At 45.5% G+C, this 17,070-nt stretch overlaps 1 protein-coding gene across 18 annotated transcripts in view; it reads left to right on the forward strand.

The window, feature by feature from the left end:
- The window catches only part of TRAK1 (trafficking kinesin protein 1), a 161,426-nt gene that overhangs the window by 100,030 nt on the left and 44,326 nt on the right, over positions 1–17,070 (forward strand). For 16 of the 18 annotated variants that reach the window (XM_021071690.1, XM_021071689.1, XM_021071696.1 and 13 more), the window contains one exon: positions 16,674–16,750. In XM_021071690.1, coding sequence (XP_020927349.1) covers positions 16,700–16,750 — 51 coding nt within the window. In that variant the 5' untranslated portion in view covers positions 16,674–16,699. Of the gene's footprint in view, positions 1–4,400; positions 6,305–16,673; positions 16,751–17,070 lie in introns of those variants that run through there. The other 2 variants (XM_021071687.1, XM_003132130.5) reach the window with 2 other exon arrangements.

Below are 17,070 nucleotides of genomic sequence, written 5' to 3' on the forward strand. Positions count from 1 at the left end.
GGTTTAGGAAACCCCACGAAAGGGAGGGAATTCAAGAATATGTTAAATGTTGCAGTTACTTGTTTCTGCTTGTCTAACTAGTTGGATTCTTTCCTGACCTGGCAGGTTAGTCTGGAAACAAAGACAATTTGCCTCTGTTTATATGCATCTTTAAAATTGCAAATCAGCCTTTGAATAGCCCTTTCATCTCCTGGTGCTGAACTTCCTGCTCTGGAGGCCAGGTAGGGGTTAGACACACCGCGTTGCTTTGTCTCTCTTATTTGCCATTCGAATCTTTAAAGAGGGTAACTTCTAGGGAACTTTCGATACTAATAACAAAAGATGAGTCAAATGTTTTGGAAAAGATGCAAAATCATCATTTATGTCAAAGTTAAATTGCAGGGTTAGCACTGAAAAAGTAATACAAGTGACTGGAACTATAGACTGCAGGACGATTAGGGACTCTTTTAACCATGGAATTAAGAAATGGCTGCTGTTCTCTTTTATCTTTGAGGTTCAGGAGAGCTTTATTCAATCTAATGCATCCTTCCCCTTTAATTAGTTTTAGTTGTGGAGTCTAATAAATCCTCTGTTCCTTCCAGCCCCCCAAACTTATAGACAGGCCCCAGAGGGTCTAACAAGGGGCATGGGGCAGGGCCTTAGAAGAGTAAGAAATTGGAGGGGCTAATTACCTAATTAATACCTTGAAGTAATTCTTAGAAGTTTGAAATAGCCAGGGGTCAACACAGTGTAGCAGTGGTTCTCGCAGACTTGCACACGCATACTCAGTGTTCACAGTTTAAACCCTGGTGTGAAGCAGGGTTGTCTGTGCCCCACCTCTCATTGCACGAAGCTCTAAGACTTGGCAAATCATGACAATCATCTGCTTGTTAAAGCAGATGCTTAGACTCACTCTAGACCAGGAGAGGCCCTGAGAAATCTGAACCTTTAGTGTGTGCTTCAGGTGACTCTTTATAGCAGGTGTGTTTGGAAAACTGTACCAGTGTGAGTGGACCATTCCCAGACATAGTTCATCCTCTCCTGATGGACCCTACCCACCCCCCAAAGAAAGATGAGAACCCAGTGATTCTGCAATGCAATCTTATGTTGTTTTTTTCTTATGTTGTTTCTTGGCTACACCAGTCACTTTAAAAATGTATGCTTAGAAAGAGTGTGAGGCCTTTTTAATTTTCAGAAGGGCTTGGGTTCAAGAATATGTCCCTAAGTTAAAGAAACAGTGTACTTTTGTGGTTATTCTAGAAATAGGTAGAACAGCAGAAAGAACACTGGCCTGGAGTCTGCCTCTGAGGCCTGTTTTGCATTCTGTGTGGCTGTGTGGTGCTAAAAAACAAAATTCAGCTGATAAACTTAAGGATCAAATTGGCTGTCCTTAATAATCCGTGAACTGAGCAGAATCCCATCTAGCAAGTAGAAAGGAGTTTGGAGGAGCTGATATAATGGGAGGCTTTAATAGACAGAAGGGGACAGGGATAAGCAGAAAGCAAATTTTCTCACCTTTCTTTGGGGGATGGATGGGGTCTGTCAGGTGAATTATTTCATCCCTGCTGACTGGGAAATTGCAGACTGACTGGTTAAGGCTCCATTCCTGACAGAGGCTGAAGTTGCAATTAGATTAGGTATTAAGCCTTGGTTGGCTGCCCTGGGGCTTAGCACAAGTGACTCCATTGTGGGCCTGTTGTTTCTTTTTACCAAGTAGTTGGGCACATCCTGGGACCTTGGTGAGCCTCTGTCAACAGATTCCCCATCTAGAAAATGGGGATAACCACACTGACCAGAACCATCTTGAAGGCAGGTAAAACATGTAAATAATGTTAAAGCTCTTTGTTACCTACCGTGTGCCAGATCACAGTGCTTGATTTTATTTTTTCAGAAATAATACTAGTTATTAACTTCTTTTTAAAAATCCCTTTGAAGAGGTAACTGGTATTTTGAACAAGGTATAGTATTTTGACCACTGTTTCTTGCAGCCATCTCTTTTATAATCGTCCACCGTCATTTCCTGTTTTACAACATTACAGATTTGAATGGTGGGGCAGGCTGTGGTCTAGTTCACACTGATTTTTTACATGAAGGCACTCAGGTAGATTGCACAGGGGTTGTTCTTGAGCCTTCTTATTTCATAACGAAAATCTGTGGCATTCCACACAGGTAGCACGTGTGTTGTTCCTTGATTGAAGTGACCTCTAAAATGTCACCCAGGGTCGAGGTGGCTGGTTTGTGAGTGAAGTTTTGTCAGGTGTATTTTAAGCATTAGTTGAAAAGCTGCTACTAAACTTTTTTTTTTTTTTTTTTTTTTTTTTTTGGTCTTTTTGCTATTTCTTTGGGCCGCTCCTACAGCATATGGAGGTTCCCAGGCTAGGGGTCAAATCGGAGCTGTAGCCACCGGCCTACGCCAGAGCCACAGCAACGTGGGATCCGAGCCGCGTCTGCAACCTACACCACAGCTCACGGCAACACCGGATCGTTAACCCACTGAGCAAGGGCAGGGACCGAACCCGCAACCTCATGGTTCCTCGTTGGATTCGTTAACCACTGCGCCAAGACGGGAACTCCTGCTACTAAACTTTTGAGATGAGTTTCTCTTTTTGGCTGCGCCCGTGGCATGCGGAAGTTCCTGGGCCAGGGATCGAACCCGTGCCACAGCGGTGGCAATGCTGGATCCTGAACCAGCTGAGAAAGCAGGGAACCCCCTGCAGATGGATTTTCTAGCTTTCCTGCACTTGTGTCTTTGACATCTGTGTTTATTGTGGGATGTGTCATTGGAGGTAGAGGCTGATTTTCCCTTTCTAGACACAACACTCTTCAGAATGGCTGTTCAGGCAATTTTTAAAAAAGGAATTAAAAGTAAATGTGTAATGTGACTGTACCTCTTTACCACCAGCTTTGGAAAAGCAGAGGTAAGGTCTTTCCTCAGATGTAGAAGAGGAGGACTGGAGAGCTGAGAGAGGGCCAGGGGGAGCTTAGAGCCCAAGTTTTTTATAGCTTTGTGTTTCTGATTTTTTAAAATAGCATAAGAGAGGGCCTTGGGGACATGACCCTCAAGGATGGGCCACCCTGTTCTGTATGAAATAAAAGGATGGGAAGATGTGTGGAGAGAGGAGCATGGGGTACAGAGAGGAAGGTACCTCATGGCAGAGGGTATGGGGGTGGGGGTCAGTGGGAGCCAGATGCAGGGGAGACACAGGCTGAGGAGGCCAAGGAGCACCAAGCTCACATCTGAAGATGAAGGGCATCCTTGGAGCGTCTGTCCAATGGGATTTTGTGTGATGATGGAAACGTTCTGTGTTGTGCTGTCCTGAATGGTAGTCACTAGCCCCGTGTGGCTACGGAGCACCTAAGAGGCGGCCAGTGCAACTGAATTTTGGACTGTATTTCATTTTAATCCATTGAGATTTCAGTGTAAATAGCCCCAGTGGCTCATGACTGCTCTTTGGACTGTGGAAGATGACTTCTGTGGTGGTATGTGGAGTAGATTTGGGGAGGACAGGCACAGGAAGGGAGGGGAGACACTTCCCTCATGTGGCCTTCAACTTTCCCAGACCTGGGTCCGAACCCACTCCCTGTCTCCCTGCTCTGGGCCTCGGTGTTGGTCCTGGCCGCTGGGACAGCACGAACTGCAGCTGCTGGACTGTCCAGGGGTGAGCAGCTTCTCCAAAGCAGGGTCGGGCCAACCTCAGTTCTATGTCCCGTGTCAGTGTCCACTGGCCCATCTCTTCCCTGGCACAGGGCTTCCCGGGCTTTCTTGCTGGTCTTTAGTGGTCACATTCTGCTTTCTTTGTCTTTTGTAAAAACTGCTTTCGTAGAGAAGATACACTTTGGCCCATCTCTGCCTTTCACCTTGAAGTGAATGCAGATGTGGATGAGGTTGGCTCCTCCCCTCCGCAGAGGGAGTGAGGGTAGGAGGAGGGTTTGAGTGGGGTGGGAAGTATCCTGAAGAGTGAAGAAACTGACAGAAATAGGGTGATGTGGGGAGGCTGGTCTGGTCTTGTGTTCATAATACCATGTCTCTTTAAAGTTTGTATATGTTTTTATTTTTATAATATAATACATAGAGACTTGGTCATCATTTACTAAGGGTAGCCTAGAATATGAGTTAAAAGATGAGGATGACCAACTAGTTATGAGTAACATCACTTAAAAATATTTTCAGGAACTCCTGTTGTGGTGCAGTAGAAACGAATCCAACTAGGAACCATGAGGTTGTAGATTCGATCCCTGGCCTTGCTCAGTGGGTTAAGGATCGGGCATTGCCATGAGCCATGGTGTAGATTACAGATGCGGCTCGGATCTGGTGTGGCTGTTGCTGTGACATTGCCGTGGCTGTGGTGTAGGCCAGCAGCTATAGTTCTGATTAGACACCTAGCCTGGGAACCTCCATATGCCGCAGGAGGCCCTTAAAAAAAAAAAAAAAAAAAGTGTTTTCAAATACAAGAACTCAGCTTTTGTTTTCATTTCTATACACCACAGCACCGCCCAGTATCCTACACATCTTATAGTCAATCTGATACTTGCCGAATGAATAATGCATGAGGTGGGGATTTTTCCCTCCCTCCCTTCCCAGGGCTCCAGACTCACTGTCATTTGAATTGAATTAACAAGCCCAATTTGATAATGTTTACTGAGATTAAAGAAAGATTTTTTCCCCTGAGTGTGCATCTTTATAAACTTTGTATTTAAAGCTTATGAAGATTTTCAAAATGTGATTTTGCACTCCTTGACTGAATTTCTATTGACTCTACTTTTTCCAAATTTTTACTCTCACATTTTTTAACATTATAAAATGCAGCAATCATTTTCAGGTTCCAGAAAAGTACCTGACACCACATATTACCTCTAGGTTTTAATTTTTTAATAAAAATCTTTGTTCTGCTTTTCTATTTATAGGCACTGATCTGTGGTCTTCTATTCATTTTTATGGAGGTAGCGATTCACTTTAGCAGATATTTTAACTGCCCAAGGAGGAACTGAAGCCCTTAGGATTCAAAGATGGATGAGACCTTGCCCCTGAACTTGTGCAGAGGATTCTTGGGGACAGTCTTGCCTCTGCTAAAAGCCCCCTTGGTTATCCGAGGGAGGTGACCTGGCGGCAAGGTGGGCTAGGTCTCCTGGTGGAGCTCTCGGGAGCAGGGAGACCTGCCCCAGTGTAGCAGGAAGGCAGCTGTAGCACAGAAATTGTAAAATGTGCCATGATTCTCCGAGACACCAGTGCTTCAGGCCACCTGTCAGTGGGTTTGATGGAAGGACCTGCCATTTCACTGTAACAGGCAGAATCAAACAGTGCAGAGGAATTCATAGTGAGATAGGCAATGAAGCTGGATTCTCTTTCCAGGTAACATCACAAACTATTAGGCTATAGATTTTTTTCTTTCCTTATTCTGAAGTTAGAAAAGATCTTTATAAATTTGGCTGTGAATCCACAGATGTCGAGAGAGAATGGGGTTTATAAAATACAGTTTAAAAAAGAGCAAATGCAATATATTATTACCAAAGAAGGACTGGGATGAATTAAGCTTAACACAAGTAATGGTTACTGCAGTTTTTTCTTTTCCTCTTGCTAGAAACCAGAATGATCTTTTCCTTCCCTGTTCAGCACTGTGTCAGGCTGTTGTCACAATCAAATTTGTCTTAATTTTTGAGGCACGCCCACAGGAACTCTCTCATCTGAGGGCATTGGGCAATCATCGGCCAGGGCGCCTCTTCCACCAGAGCCCCACCTTTAGATAGGTATACCTGCCTGAGGCATGGTTGGTATGGCTCTGTGCAGTTGCAGTGAAACTTCCAGGAAGCTACCATTCCTCGCTGCTTCTGGGGGAGGAAAAGCGGGCAAAGAATCTGGCTGCAGAGAGCTGGCCCAAGGCTGTGCACCTGCCTGCCTCCCCTCTGACTCCACAGCACCTGGCAGAGTCACCCTGGGGCTGGGCAGGGCTTTCCCAGCCTGATAGGTGCTTCTCCTCCTCCACCCCGCCTCCTGGTTTTGGGGCCACCCTCTTCCGGGTCCACCTGGGTGACGATGGGCCAGTGGCTCTGTGTACACCCTCCACTCCAGCTGAGCCAGGGCATGTCCACAGCCCCAGCTGGGCCAAGTGTGCGCCCCACGGGCTCCGGCCCCAATGCCTCCTCCGGGCAGGCAGCCAGGAGCTCCCTCAAGGGCAGCCCCTTAGGGGATGTTTTGGCTTTGGGGTGACTTCAGCAATGTCCCTAAGAGATCTGGGAGGGGAAGAAGAATGTTTTGAGTACGACTGCCAGGATGAAGAGACGAAGCCCACCCATGAGCAGCCTGAAACCCTGGACCTCTTGGAGGAGGGTAAATTCTGTTCTTTGCTCCAGTCTGATTCTTTCCCTGTTAGTGTCTGTTTAGGCCTGGATTGTTTACTGATCTCACAGCAGTCTTTTATTTTCTTGATGGGGTATGAGGTCAAGTCCACCTGTCTTATGTGGTGAATATAAAGCCACCAGGAGAGAAGCTGCATTTTCAGCACGCTGGGAAGTCCCCTTGCCCCCCCCTTTCTGGTTTATGCCTTCCTCCTGGGTGACCAGTGTTCTGACTTGTATCACCTTGGATATACTGTGCCTGTTCTCAATCTATGTAAATGGAATCAAACAGCATATATTCTTTTGTCTAGCTTCTTTTGCTTAACTAAGATCTTTGAAATTCATCATCATGGTTGCAAATATCAGTAGTCCCCCCCCTGCCCCCCCACTCTGTGGCATTCCAGCACTAGTTTTAAGGGTTTTGTTTTCTTTTGACTAAATGGATTTTGGCGTGTTAATGGACAAGAGACTGAGTCATTATTAAATAGTATATTTTTGTTTATTTTAGAAAAATTGTTTAAAAAGTATTTATCATCAATTTGAAATAGGGATTTTTTTTTTTTTTTTTTGTCTTTTTAGGGCCATACCTGCGGCACATGGAGGTTCCCAGGCTAGGGGTCCAATCAGAGCTGTAGCCACCGGCCTATGCCAGAGCCACAGCAACGGGGGATCCGAGCCTCCTCTGCAACCTACACCACAGCTCACGGCAACACTGGATCCTTAACCCACTGAACGAGGCCAGGGATCGAACCCGCAACCTCATGGTTCCTAGTTGGATTCGTTAACCAACCACTGAGCCACGATGGGATCTCCGATTTTTTTTTTTTGCTATTTCTTGGGCCACTCCCTCAGCATATGGAGGTTCCCAGGCTAGGGGTCAAATCGGAGCTGTAGCCACCGGCCTACACCAGAGCCACAGCAACTCGGGATCCGAGCCACGTCTGCAACCTACACCACAGCTCACGGCAACGCCAGATCGTTAACCCACTGAGCAAGGGCAGGGACCGAACCCGCAACCTCATGGTTCCTTGTCGGATTCGCTAACCACTGCACCACGACGGGAACTCCGATTTTTTTTTTTTTTTTTAATGTAGAAATATTTTACATAGGAAAGTACAAGAGCTGACATTGAAATCACCTAGGAATCCAATACTGGGCTGTATCAGAGGGGTGCTGTTTTTTGGAGAAGAGGGAGAGTATTAAATAAAGATACACCCAAATGCTGCGTGTAAATTTCCTAGTTGGGCTTTTGGGGCTTTCACTCAACAGCCCAGAAGAGGGGACTTTTTTTTGGAGTAAAACAGGATTTTTTTTTTTTTTTTTTTTTGGCTGTGCCCACAGCCTGCAAAAGTTCCCAGGTCAGGGATCAAACCCATGCTAACAGCAATGACAGTGCTGGATCCTTAACTGCTAGGCTGCCTGGGAACTCCTGAAAGAGGATGTTTGAAGAGTGACTGCAGGAAGTTCTTTAGGTCTTGAGTAAAAGCAAGTGGAAAACTTTTTCAAAATTCTGCTCTGCGATGGCCTATTTTCATGTCTCAGAATAACTTTTATCTTTTAAAAGATTTGTATCTGACCACTGTTTTTATTTGGAGGTTATTGTCCTGAAAATATTAATCGTTCACCTATAGGACAGTTAAAAGGGTTTAACCGAGGAGTGGAGGCGGGGGGAACAGGGCTGAAGGCCGGTCCTGCCTGGTCCTTTCATGATCGCAATGGTGGAGGTGAAAGGAAAAGGGAGCCACAGACCAACAGGGACGGAACATTTGTTGGGTTCTTGGAAGTGATCAAGAGAGAAAGACATCTGCCTGCTCTTAGAGAACTAGGGCCAGTCCACATTTCACTGAATTAGCTTGTGTTCCTTAAACACAGGCTACTCAGCATGCGGCCTGGGTACTCACATCACCTGGAGGCTGATTGAAATGCAGACTCTCAGGCCCCACTCTGACCCACTGAATCAGAATCTGCAGTTTAACAAGATCCACAGGGGATTCCTGTGCGCATGAAAGTAAGATTGAGCTGCTGCCTTAAAGCATAATAAGATGATTTTTAAAATCAATTATTGAACTATAGTGATTCTAAATGAAGGTTGTACTAGGTTCTAGAGCAATGTCATACCCTAGTCAAGAGAGGAAAAAATTATATTGCACATATTTTATATAAAGATTTCATATATATATTTAAATATTAAAAAAAAAAAAAACCCTGAGAGCCAGGAGTTCCACTGTGGCTCAGGGGGTTAAGGACCCGATGTAGTCTCCACGAGGATGTGGGTTTGATCCCTGGCCACAGTGCGTTAAGGATCTGGCATTGCTGAAAGGTTCAGCATAAATCGAAGATGCGGTGTTGCTGTGGCTGTAGCATAGGTACTTGCTGCAACTCTTATCTGACCCCTGGCCTGGGAATTCCATATGCCTCAAGTGCGACCATAAAAAGAAATAAAATAGAATAAAAAATTAAAACTGGAGTTCCCATCATGGCTCAGTGTTTAACGAACCTAACTAGTAACCATGAGGTTGTGGGTTCAATTCCTGGCCTCACTCAGTGGGTTAAGGATCTGGCGTTGCCGTGAGCTGTGTTGTAGGTCACAGACGTGGCTCGGATCAGACGTTGCTGTGGCTGTGGTATAGGCCGGCAGCTAAGGCTCCGATTGGACCCCTAGCCTGGGAACCTCCATGTGACCCGGGTGCGGCCCTAAAACCTGAGAGCTAGTTTTTAACGATGATAGTCAATGTTGATTATGTACTTACTGTGTGCCAGGCACCATTCCAAGTACTTTAAGTGGATTCACACATTTAATCCTTATAATAACCATAGGAGGTTAAGGACTGTTATGATTTTCCATTTCATAGGCTTATAAGAGGAAACTTAAGCAGCTCATCTAAAAGACTGGCTCTAGGGCCCTACATAGACAGCTCTTAACTACTGTGCTGGCAGTTCTCAAGGCGGCATCAGTATCACCTATATTAGAGATGCACCTTCTTGGGTCCCGCCCAGACCTGCTGAATCACACTGGGGTGGGGCTCAGCAATCTGGGTTTTAGGACACCCTCTGGGTGTCTGGACCACGTTTTGCTCTGACACTGTCACACTGCCATATGTGCAAGAGAAATGCTCTGTGGAGAGTTGAAAATATGTGAAGGATAGGGCTGTAACTGTGTTTGCTGGATGCTGAGGTGGGCTGGATGGTTTTCTAGACTGTTAACAGTTCTAGAACAAATGCTTTGATTGAAAACTGAAGGACAAAATCAGTTTGAGGTAACACTAATATTAATAGCCATGGATACAGGAGACATTTGTTGTTCCCTCCCAAGTCACCTCTTGGGGGTGACAGGTACTTCCTGGTGTCCCTTGCCTGATTTTCAAAACAGCCTTTGAAATAAGCATTATTCCCACTTTGCAGTCAAAGCGACTGAGGCTCGGATAGGTTGTCCAGAGTCCAAGGGCTGTGAGCACAGGGCCCTCACCCTGCCTTGGGGTCTTTCCCCCACCCCCACCCCCCGCCACACCCAGGCTCTCAGTTAACAGAGCATGGGCCTTTGTTTCACGTGGTCTCATGTAATCCTCGTAACCCATGGCGTGGGTGCTCATGGGGAGACTGGGCACCTGGAGAAGCAGCTTGCTCAGATCACACAGCTGTTGGAGGCAGCATTCCATTTACTGCCTTCAGGAGAGAAAATACCTAGACTCTGTCCTCTGGTCGCTGGAGACTTGCACCATACAGAAACTGCATTGATATCAAGTGATTTCTTGCTGAGTGGCATTGGTGAAGGAGGGCTTTGCTTGTGCGGCCCCATCCCTTCTGCTCAGGGTGAGATGGAGCAGGGGGAATCACGGTGCTGCTGTGTGTGAAGTGGTGGTCATGCCCTCTCTGCCTGAGTGGCAGTGCTGGCACCAGGAAAACACTGGTGAAAAGTGGAATTTTGTCACCACGCCCTTGTGGTCTCTTGCGAGGCCACTTCCCACTGCTTTCTTAATGAAGCCTGACTTTGTAATGTTTTCTCAGGCTGTTCCCAATTGCAAGATTGGTCAGTCAGTTCCTGGCAGGTGTCATTCAGGATTTCCCTTAGGTGGCAGGATTTGGAAAGCGTGTGTGGGATGGTCTGGGGTTTGCTGAATGCTCTCAGGATGTTTACATTTTCTGTTCCTGAGACTGCAGCAGAGTGGGCATCCCCTCAGAGGTGGCTGCTGATGGTCAGCATGTCAGTCTTTAGCACAAAAGGCAGTTTTCAGCACTAAGCAGTAATTATTGTCTGCAAAGCCCAAGATAAAAACAATGCCATTGACAGCGGGAACCCAGAGCCTGAGGGAGTGCCTCGGGCCAGCCTCTCGAGTCCTAATTCTCCAGTGGGTTCCAAGGTGAAGCACAAAGAGCAGCATAAAGGGGGCATTTCTCCAGTTTGAGAGGATGTCCTGGGCTGCAGGGGAAAGTTGGGCCACGTGGAGAATGGCTGGATCCAGGTGTCCACAAGTGGTTGTGAGGTCGTGTGGGGTGGGAGCATTCACCCCAGAGGAGCCATGGAGTCCAGCCCAAGGTCTGTATTGACAGCAACACTGCTGTGTAGGACTCTCGCTGACCTATCTTATCAGCATGGACCTCAGCACTGTTACAAAGGTCTCTCTGCTCCTTTTCATTGCCTTGATTTCAGCCTGGGGTTGTTTGTTAGTATCCATGGCTACCCCATGCAGGCATCCAATGATGTTCCTTGCTCAGGATGATCCTCTTACTGGAGTGGGGGGTACCAGCATCACTCCAGGGCTGGCCAGGGGCAAAGCTGACCCACAGTCTGTGCATTTTGGGGTCCCCTTGCTGTTCTCCCCACTTCAGGCACCTGTTCCCTAGTCCCCAAGAGCATTTCTCACCTGCCACTTCCTGCCTGTTCCTCTGTGTTATGCCAATTCATACATGGGTCTTACTTTCTCAATGAGGCCTGGAATGCCTTGAGGGTAGGACTCATTTATTTACTCAGCTGTGATCTAGAGTACCAACTTGAGGGGCAAAAAGATCAGGCCCTCCCATTATAGCTCTGTGATCTTGTGTAATTTCTTTATGTCTAAAATGTGGGCAATAGTAGTACTATCTTCGTAGGGTGAATGTAGACACTGAATGAGACGGTCAACATCCAGTACCTAGCAGAGTGCTGAGCACACCATGAGCAGTCCATAAGTGAGTCATTGGGTTATTACCAAGGAGATCCTCATTAAATACCCTGGTGATGAGCAGCCACCATAGGTCAACTCTGAGTATTCCAGGCTGGGGCCAGTAGATGATTATGGCATCCAGCAGACCAGGTTCAAGTCCATGGTTATGTCCTGCCTGACTTTGGACACGCCATTTTTGACATGAAGCCATTGAGACAAGAAAACAAAGACTTCGTTCTGCCTTTTTTCATTTTATTCTCATTACTGACAAATAAGCATTATTACCAAAGACTGTGGGCCTCATCCTATTCCTGTGCACACTTCAAGGGCTGCATCAAAATAGTTAGGTTTTATTTATTTTTAAACCAAATCATGCATATCTTATGGGTCCTAGTAGTTAATACACTTGGGTTATTATTATTATTGTTATTATTATTGGTCCTTTTAGGGCCACACCCACAGCATATGGAAGTTCCCAGGCTAGGGGTCTGACCAGAGCGGTAGCCACTGGCCTACGCCACAGGCACAACAATGCAGCATACTTTAACCCTGTGAGCGAGGCCAGGGGTCAAACCCACGTCTTCATGGGTACCAGCCCCGTTTGTTACCACTAAGCCACAACAGGAACTCCAAGTCTAAATTATTTTGAAGATAGAAGGGGGTGGCTGGATCTCTGAGAAGTGGCTATAACTTAGAGGAAGGTGGAAAAGTGAAAACGGGGTTTCTTTTGTGGCTTAGTGGGTTAAGGACCTGATGTTATCTCTCTGAGGATATGGGTCTGATCACTGCCCTTGATCAAGGGGTTAAGGATGAGATGTTGCCATGCTGCGGCGTAGGCTGGCAACTACAGCTCTGATTCAGTCCTTAGCCCAGGAACTTCCATATGCCTTGCATGCAGCCATAACAAGAAAAAGGGGGTGAAAACAGGAGACGGCTTATGGATGTATCATGAAATTTTTCTGCCATCTGAGCAAATATTTATGACAATTATCTAGTTAAAAATAGCCTGTGTGGGGTTAGATTGGTACATTTATGTGGCATTTATCACTGCTGATTTTCTAGTGGGCGATTAGCTATTCCCAACAGTCTTGCTGTCCAAGAACATCCTTGAGGCCCAAGGCTCAGTCATGAGAGCATGAAAGAATATGTTTACCTTGTCATGTTATGGGGAAGGGGTTGCAATAGGGCAATGTAGTTCAGAGATGCTTATTTGAATGTTATTTGGTGGTAACTTAAAATAGTGAGGTGTAATTTACATACCATAAGTGAACAATTTAATGTGCTTCAGTAAATTTACTGAGTTGGTGGCCAGCAACAGAATTCAGTTTCTGAACATACACATCTCTCCTCCCACTGTAAGATCCTTGGTACCTGTTTACAGTTAAACCCCATTCCTACTTGTGAATTCAGGGAATTACGGATCTGCTTTCTGTCTCTATAAGGTGCTTATTCTGGATACTTTATATGAACCGAGTCCTATAATATACAGGGGTTTTCTCCTTTCCTTTTTTTTTTTTAATGTTATGCAAAGCTGCCAGTCACATTTATTGACTTTCTGTCCTACCAACAGTGGGAAAATTGACATCATCTCCCACTCCGCATGTTAGATCTTGACAATGAGTGAGCAGAATCTTTTGCGTTCCCCAAAACCAATTATTTTCATCTTGATGTGGCTTCTTCTTTGTCTTTGGGGGTAGGATATCTTTTTTGGTGGTTGGTTCCCTGTCTATTTTACTGATGGTTGTTCTGTAGTTCGTTGTAATATTGGTGTTTTCGTGAGAGAAGGTGAACTTAAGTCCTTCTACTCTACCATCTTGTCCCAAAATCTCTATAATATATGGCCTTTATTGAGCATAAAGTTTTTGTTTGTTTTGGACCCCTTTTGGGGGGAAGTGGATATATTTGGTAGGGCTTCCTTGGTCAGAAGTGGAACCTTTATTTGAAATACTGTTCCCATGGAGAGAGAAACTTGAGACTGTTTATTGTAGACTGAGTGTCTGAAAATTGGTGCTTGCGAAGTGCAGCCTATATGGCCTTTAAAGCGTCATTTGTTAGTCCTCATTTCTTGTAAGAGGAAACCCAAGACACACGATTACTGGGTTTACCCAGGGCCTCATCATCTTGATAGAGTCTCCTACGAAAACCTAAGCCTCAGGGCCCCAGGGTCAGAGATCTGACCTATACCCCAGGTGGTTTTTTCTTTCTTTATGCTTCCTAAACATTCTTGATTTGTGCAGGCCTTGCACCCTCTATGGCTCCCTAGTTTAGTACTGGAGCCAGACTGGTCTCAGTCCCTGCCTCATTTGCAGTGACCTTGGTCAGGTCCTTAACTTCTCTGTGCCTCGGTTTCCTCATCTGTGGAGTAGTCATCAGAACAGGCTTACCCTGCAGGGTTGTTCTGAGGAATAAACAAAAGAAGCACTTTAAATCCCCAGACACGGGAGTTCCCGTCTTTACTGTGGCGCAGTGGTTAACGAATCCGACTAGGAACCATGAGGTTCCGGGTTCGATCCCTGCCCTTGCTTAGTGGGTTAAGGATCTGGCGTTGCTGTGAGCTGTGGTGTAGGTTGCAGACATGGCTCGGATCCCGCGTTGCTGTGGCTCTGGCATAGGCCGGTGGCTACAGCTCCGATTAGACCCCTAGCCTGGGAACCTCCATATGCCACAGGAACGGCCCTAGAAAAAGGCAAAAAGACAAAAATAAATAAATACATAAATAAATAAATAAATAAATCCCCAGACACAGTAGGGACTCCATGAATATTAGCTGCTGCCCTTGCTAGGAGTCTCCTTTTACCTTTAAATTTGCCTTTTGCTAGCTGTGTGGCATTGGATGAGTTAATTAACCTCTCTGGGCCTCATTTTCTCATTTGTAAATTGGGCTTGAGTGAGTGTCTACCCTGCTCCAAGGTTTGAGATAATCCATTTAGAGGAGCTAGGAACAGGGCCAGGCTGTAGTCAGCATGCTTGGTAAAAGTAGGCTGCTGCTGTTACTAATTTCCCTTAAAAGCTACCTCAGGGAGGACCCTGTATTGCAGTTAACCTTATACTTTCTGAAAAATATTTTAACTAATGTTTTCCTTATCAGCACATGATCACTCCAAAAAAATTTTTTTGTCTTTTTTTTTTTTTTTTTTTGTCTCTTTTTGAGGGCCACACCCAAGGCATATGGAGGTTCCCAGGTTAGGGTGTCTAATTGGAGCTGTAGCTGCCAACCTACACCACAGCCACAGCAATGCCAGATCCTTAACCCACTGATTGAGGCCAGGGATCGAACCCGAAACCTCATGGTTCCTAGTCGGATTTGTTTTCGCTGTGCCACTACGGTATCTCCCCCCAAAATTTTTTAAGCACAAAAAAATTCAAATTTATTATTATGTCCAAATGTCAGTGTAGTTTCTGCTTAAAACAACTCCAGAGAAAAAAGCAGCTCTGAATCTTGTTATGTTAGGGTTACAGAGAGCTAAGTTTAGTTTAAAAGGTAGCCTAGTTGTCTTTTTTTTTCCAGGAGAGCAGAGGACTTGGTCCTTTGAGGAGAGCAAGGGGGACATTAGCTGGCCTTGGCTTCACAGCACAAGCTTGAACACAGATGCCTTTGTAGCTGTTGTGGTCCGTTTTCCGTTGGTGACACGGGCAGGCTGTGCTGTCCTAGAGGGAGCTGGCTGGAGGGCTCCGCTATCTTGTCTGCCCTGTTGCAGAGCATCACAGCCGTGCATTGTGAAAAGCAACTCCTGTCCGCAGCATAGGAATCTTCACTTAAAGATTTCTTGTGACCTCGAGCCAATGGACTGCTTAGAGCAATTTGAGCTGAACTTCATCTCCATTAAATTAAATTCTGTTTTAAACCAATCCTGTACATTTCCTTTGCTTTTCCTGTGGGACGAGGAGAGAAGGAAAGTGCCCAAGGCAGAGTTTTTTCCTCCAGCCTGTGGCCAGAGGGTTCCTGCCATCAAGTGCTCAGTAGGGGAGAGGCCGGCAGAGGAGCTCGCTGTTCTGGCTCTGAGGGCCCAGTGTTGGGAGGATTTCAGATTTGGAACCAGATTTCAGGTCTCCTCCTTAAACTAGAAAATCATTCTCACAGATCAGATTTCTCTGAGCTCACCCACTAGGATGATCTCTACTTGCATTTATAAAATATTTAGAGACCTATTGCTTTCCAGTTGCAGAGGGCCATTAGGAAGGCTGCTGAGTTTGGTTTAGGGATATACTTCAATTCCCAAAGGCCATGCTTGGGCAAGTGGGTCATTGTGAAAGCTGAAGTCTTCTACTCTTAAAAGAATCATTTTCTAGAGTCTTAATTTTGAGGAGTTGCTAAGAAGATATTATTTAGCCCCAAAGTGGCAGGTTTAAAACAATGTTACACTTTGGCCCTAAATCCATCCCCCTCCTTTCTCTTCACAATAAACCCCACCTACCCTCATGGTATTTGAACTGCAAATTGATTCCTTGCCATTGATTTAAAGTGAAACGACTCAGATTTTTCTGGAAATGAAGGCTTTCTTTCAGTACACACCCTTTTCCTCCAATAGAACAAAAACACACTCCTAAAGTGGCCTGCAGACAGCCTCTTAAGACCTCAGCCAATGGCATACGTCAGGAAATACTGTGTGCATTGTGGGGGAAGGGGAAGAGAATGGATTAAAAAAAAAAAAAATCTGTCACCCAGTTTTCATGGTCTGGAAACTGGTTACATAGCCTTAGAATTTAGGCCGTTCAGGGAAGAGGGCTCTGTGCCATTATAAAATTATCAGCTAAGACTGTCGTTTAATAATCATACTAAGAGCTGCTTTTGAAAGGATCCACATGGGTCTCTGCAGTTAGTGGGGTCTAGATTCTGTGGGTCTTTCTGACAGTTGGTACATCAGTGGCTGTGCTACTGACCCACTTTGGTTGCTCAGCGTGTGTGAGGCCAGACCCCATTCCACTCCAGTGCCCCGCCCTGAGCACCACCCACCAGTGTGCACGTGCATATGTGCATGCACGCACACGCACGCACACACACACACATGCAGTGTCAAGGCTTTGCAGTGATTCGCAGTCCCCCTGCCCCCTTGTCTCCCAGAGCTTAGAGCTTTTCTCTGGAACTAGGGACTGAAACCTGACAAAAACCAACCACCCTTCGTGTCCCATATGCAGGCACAACTTGAGACGTACTTTTTTAGGTGGGTTGTTTATTTGAAACAGCATCCATTGTTTCACTGTCATTTTTATTTCTTGCAGTTTTATGTGCTGAAAGAGTTGGCCAGATGACTAAGACATATAATGACATAGATGCTGTAACTCGGCTTCTTGAGGAGGTAAGTGATTCTGGGGAAAGCAAAGAGTGGTTTATTATTGACTGATTATAATTTGTGTTGATTAAAGCATACATCGCTGTCTTTCTCAGTGAAGAATCTCAGAAGTTGGGCCCTCTCAGGATATAAATCAGAGGCTTTATGTTATTTTTTGAACCGGTACCTCTGGAGGCCTTTGTCACTGTCACTTTGTACAAGGTATTTGGGGTTTTAAAAGGACTATAATGGTGATACAAAGTAGAGTAGCATTTAAATACTTGCTGTAGAATACCCGGTTTAAGATTTAAAAACCTTTAAAATGTATACATGCATTTCAAGAGTAT

This window comes from Sus scrofa, chromosome 13, assembly GCF_000003025.6.
Source record: "Sus scrofa isolate TJ Tabasco breed Duroc chromosome 13, Sscrofa11.1, whole genome shotgun sequence".
In the NCBI taxonomy this organism is placed as follows: Eukaryota; Metazoa; Chordata; class Mammalia; order Artiodactyla; family Suidae; genus Sus; species Sus scrofa.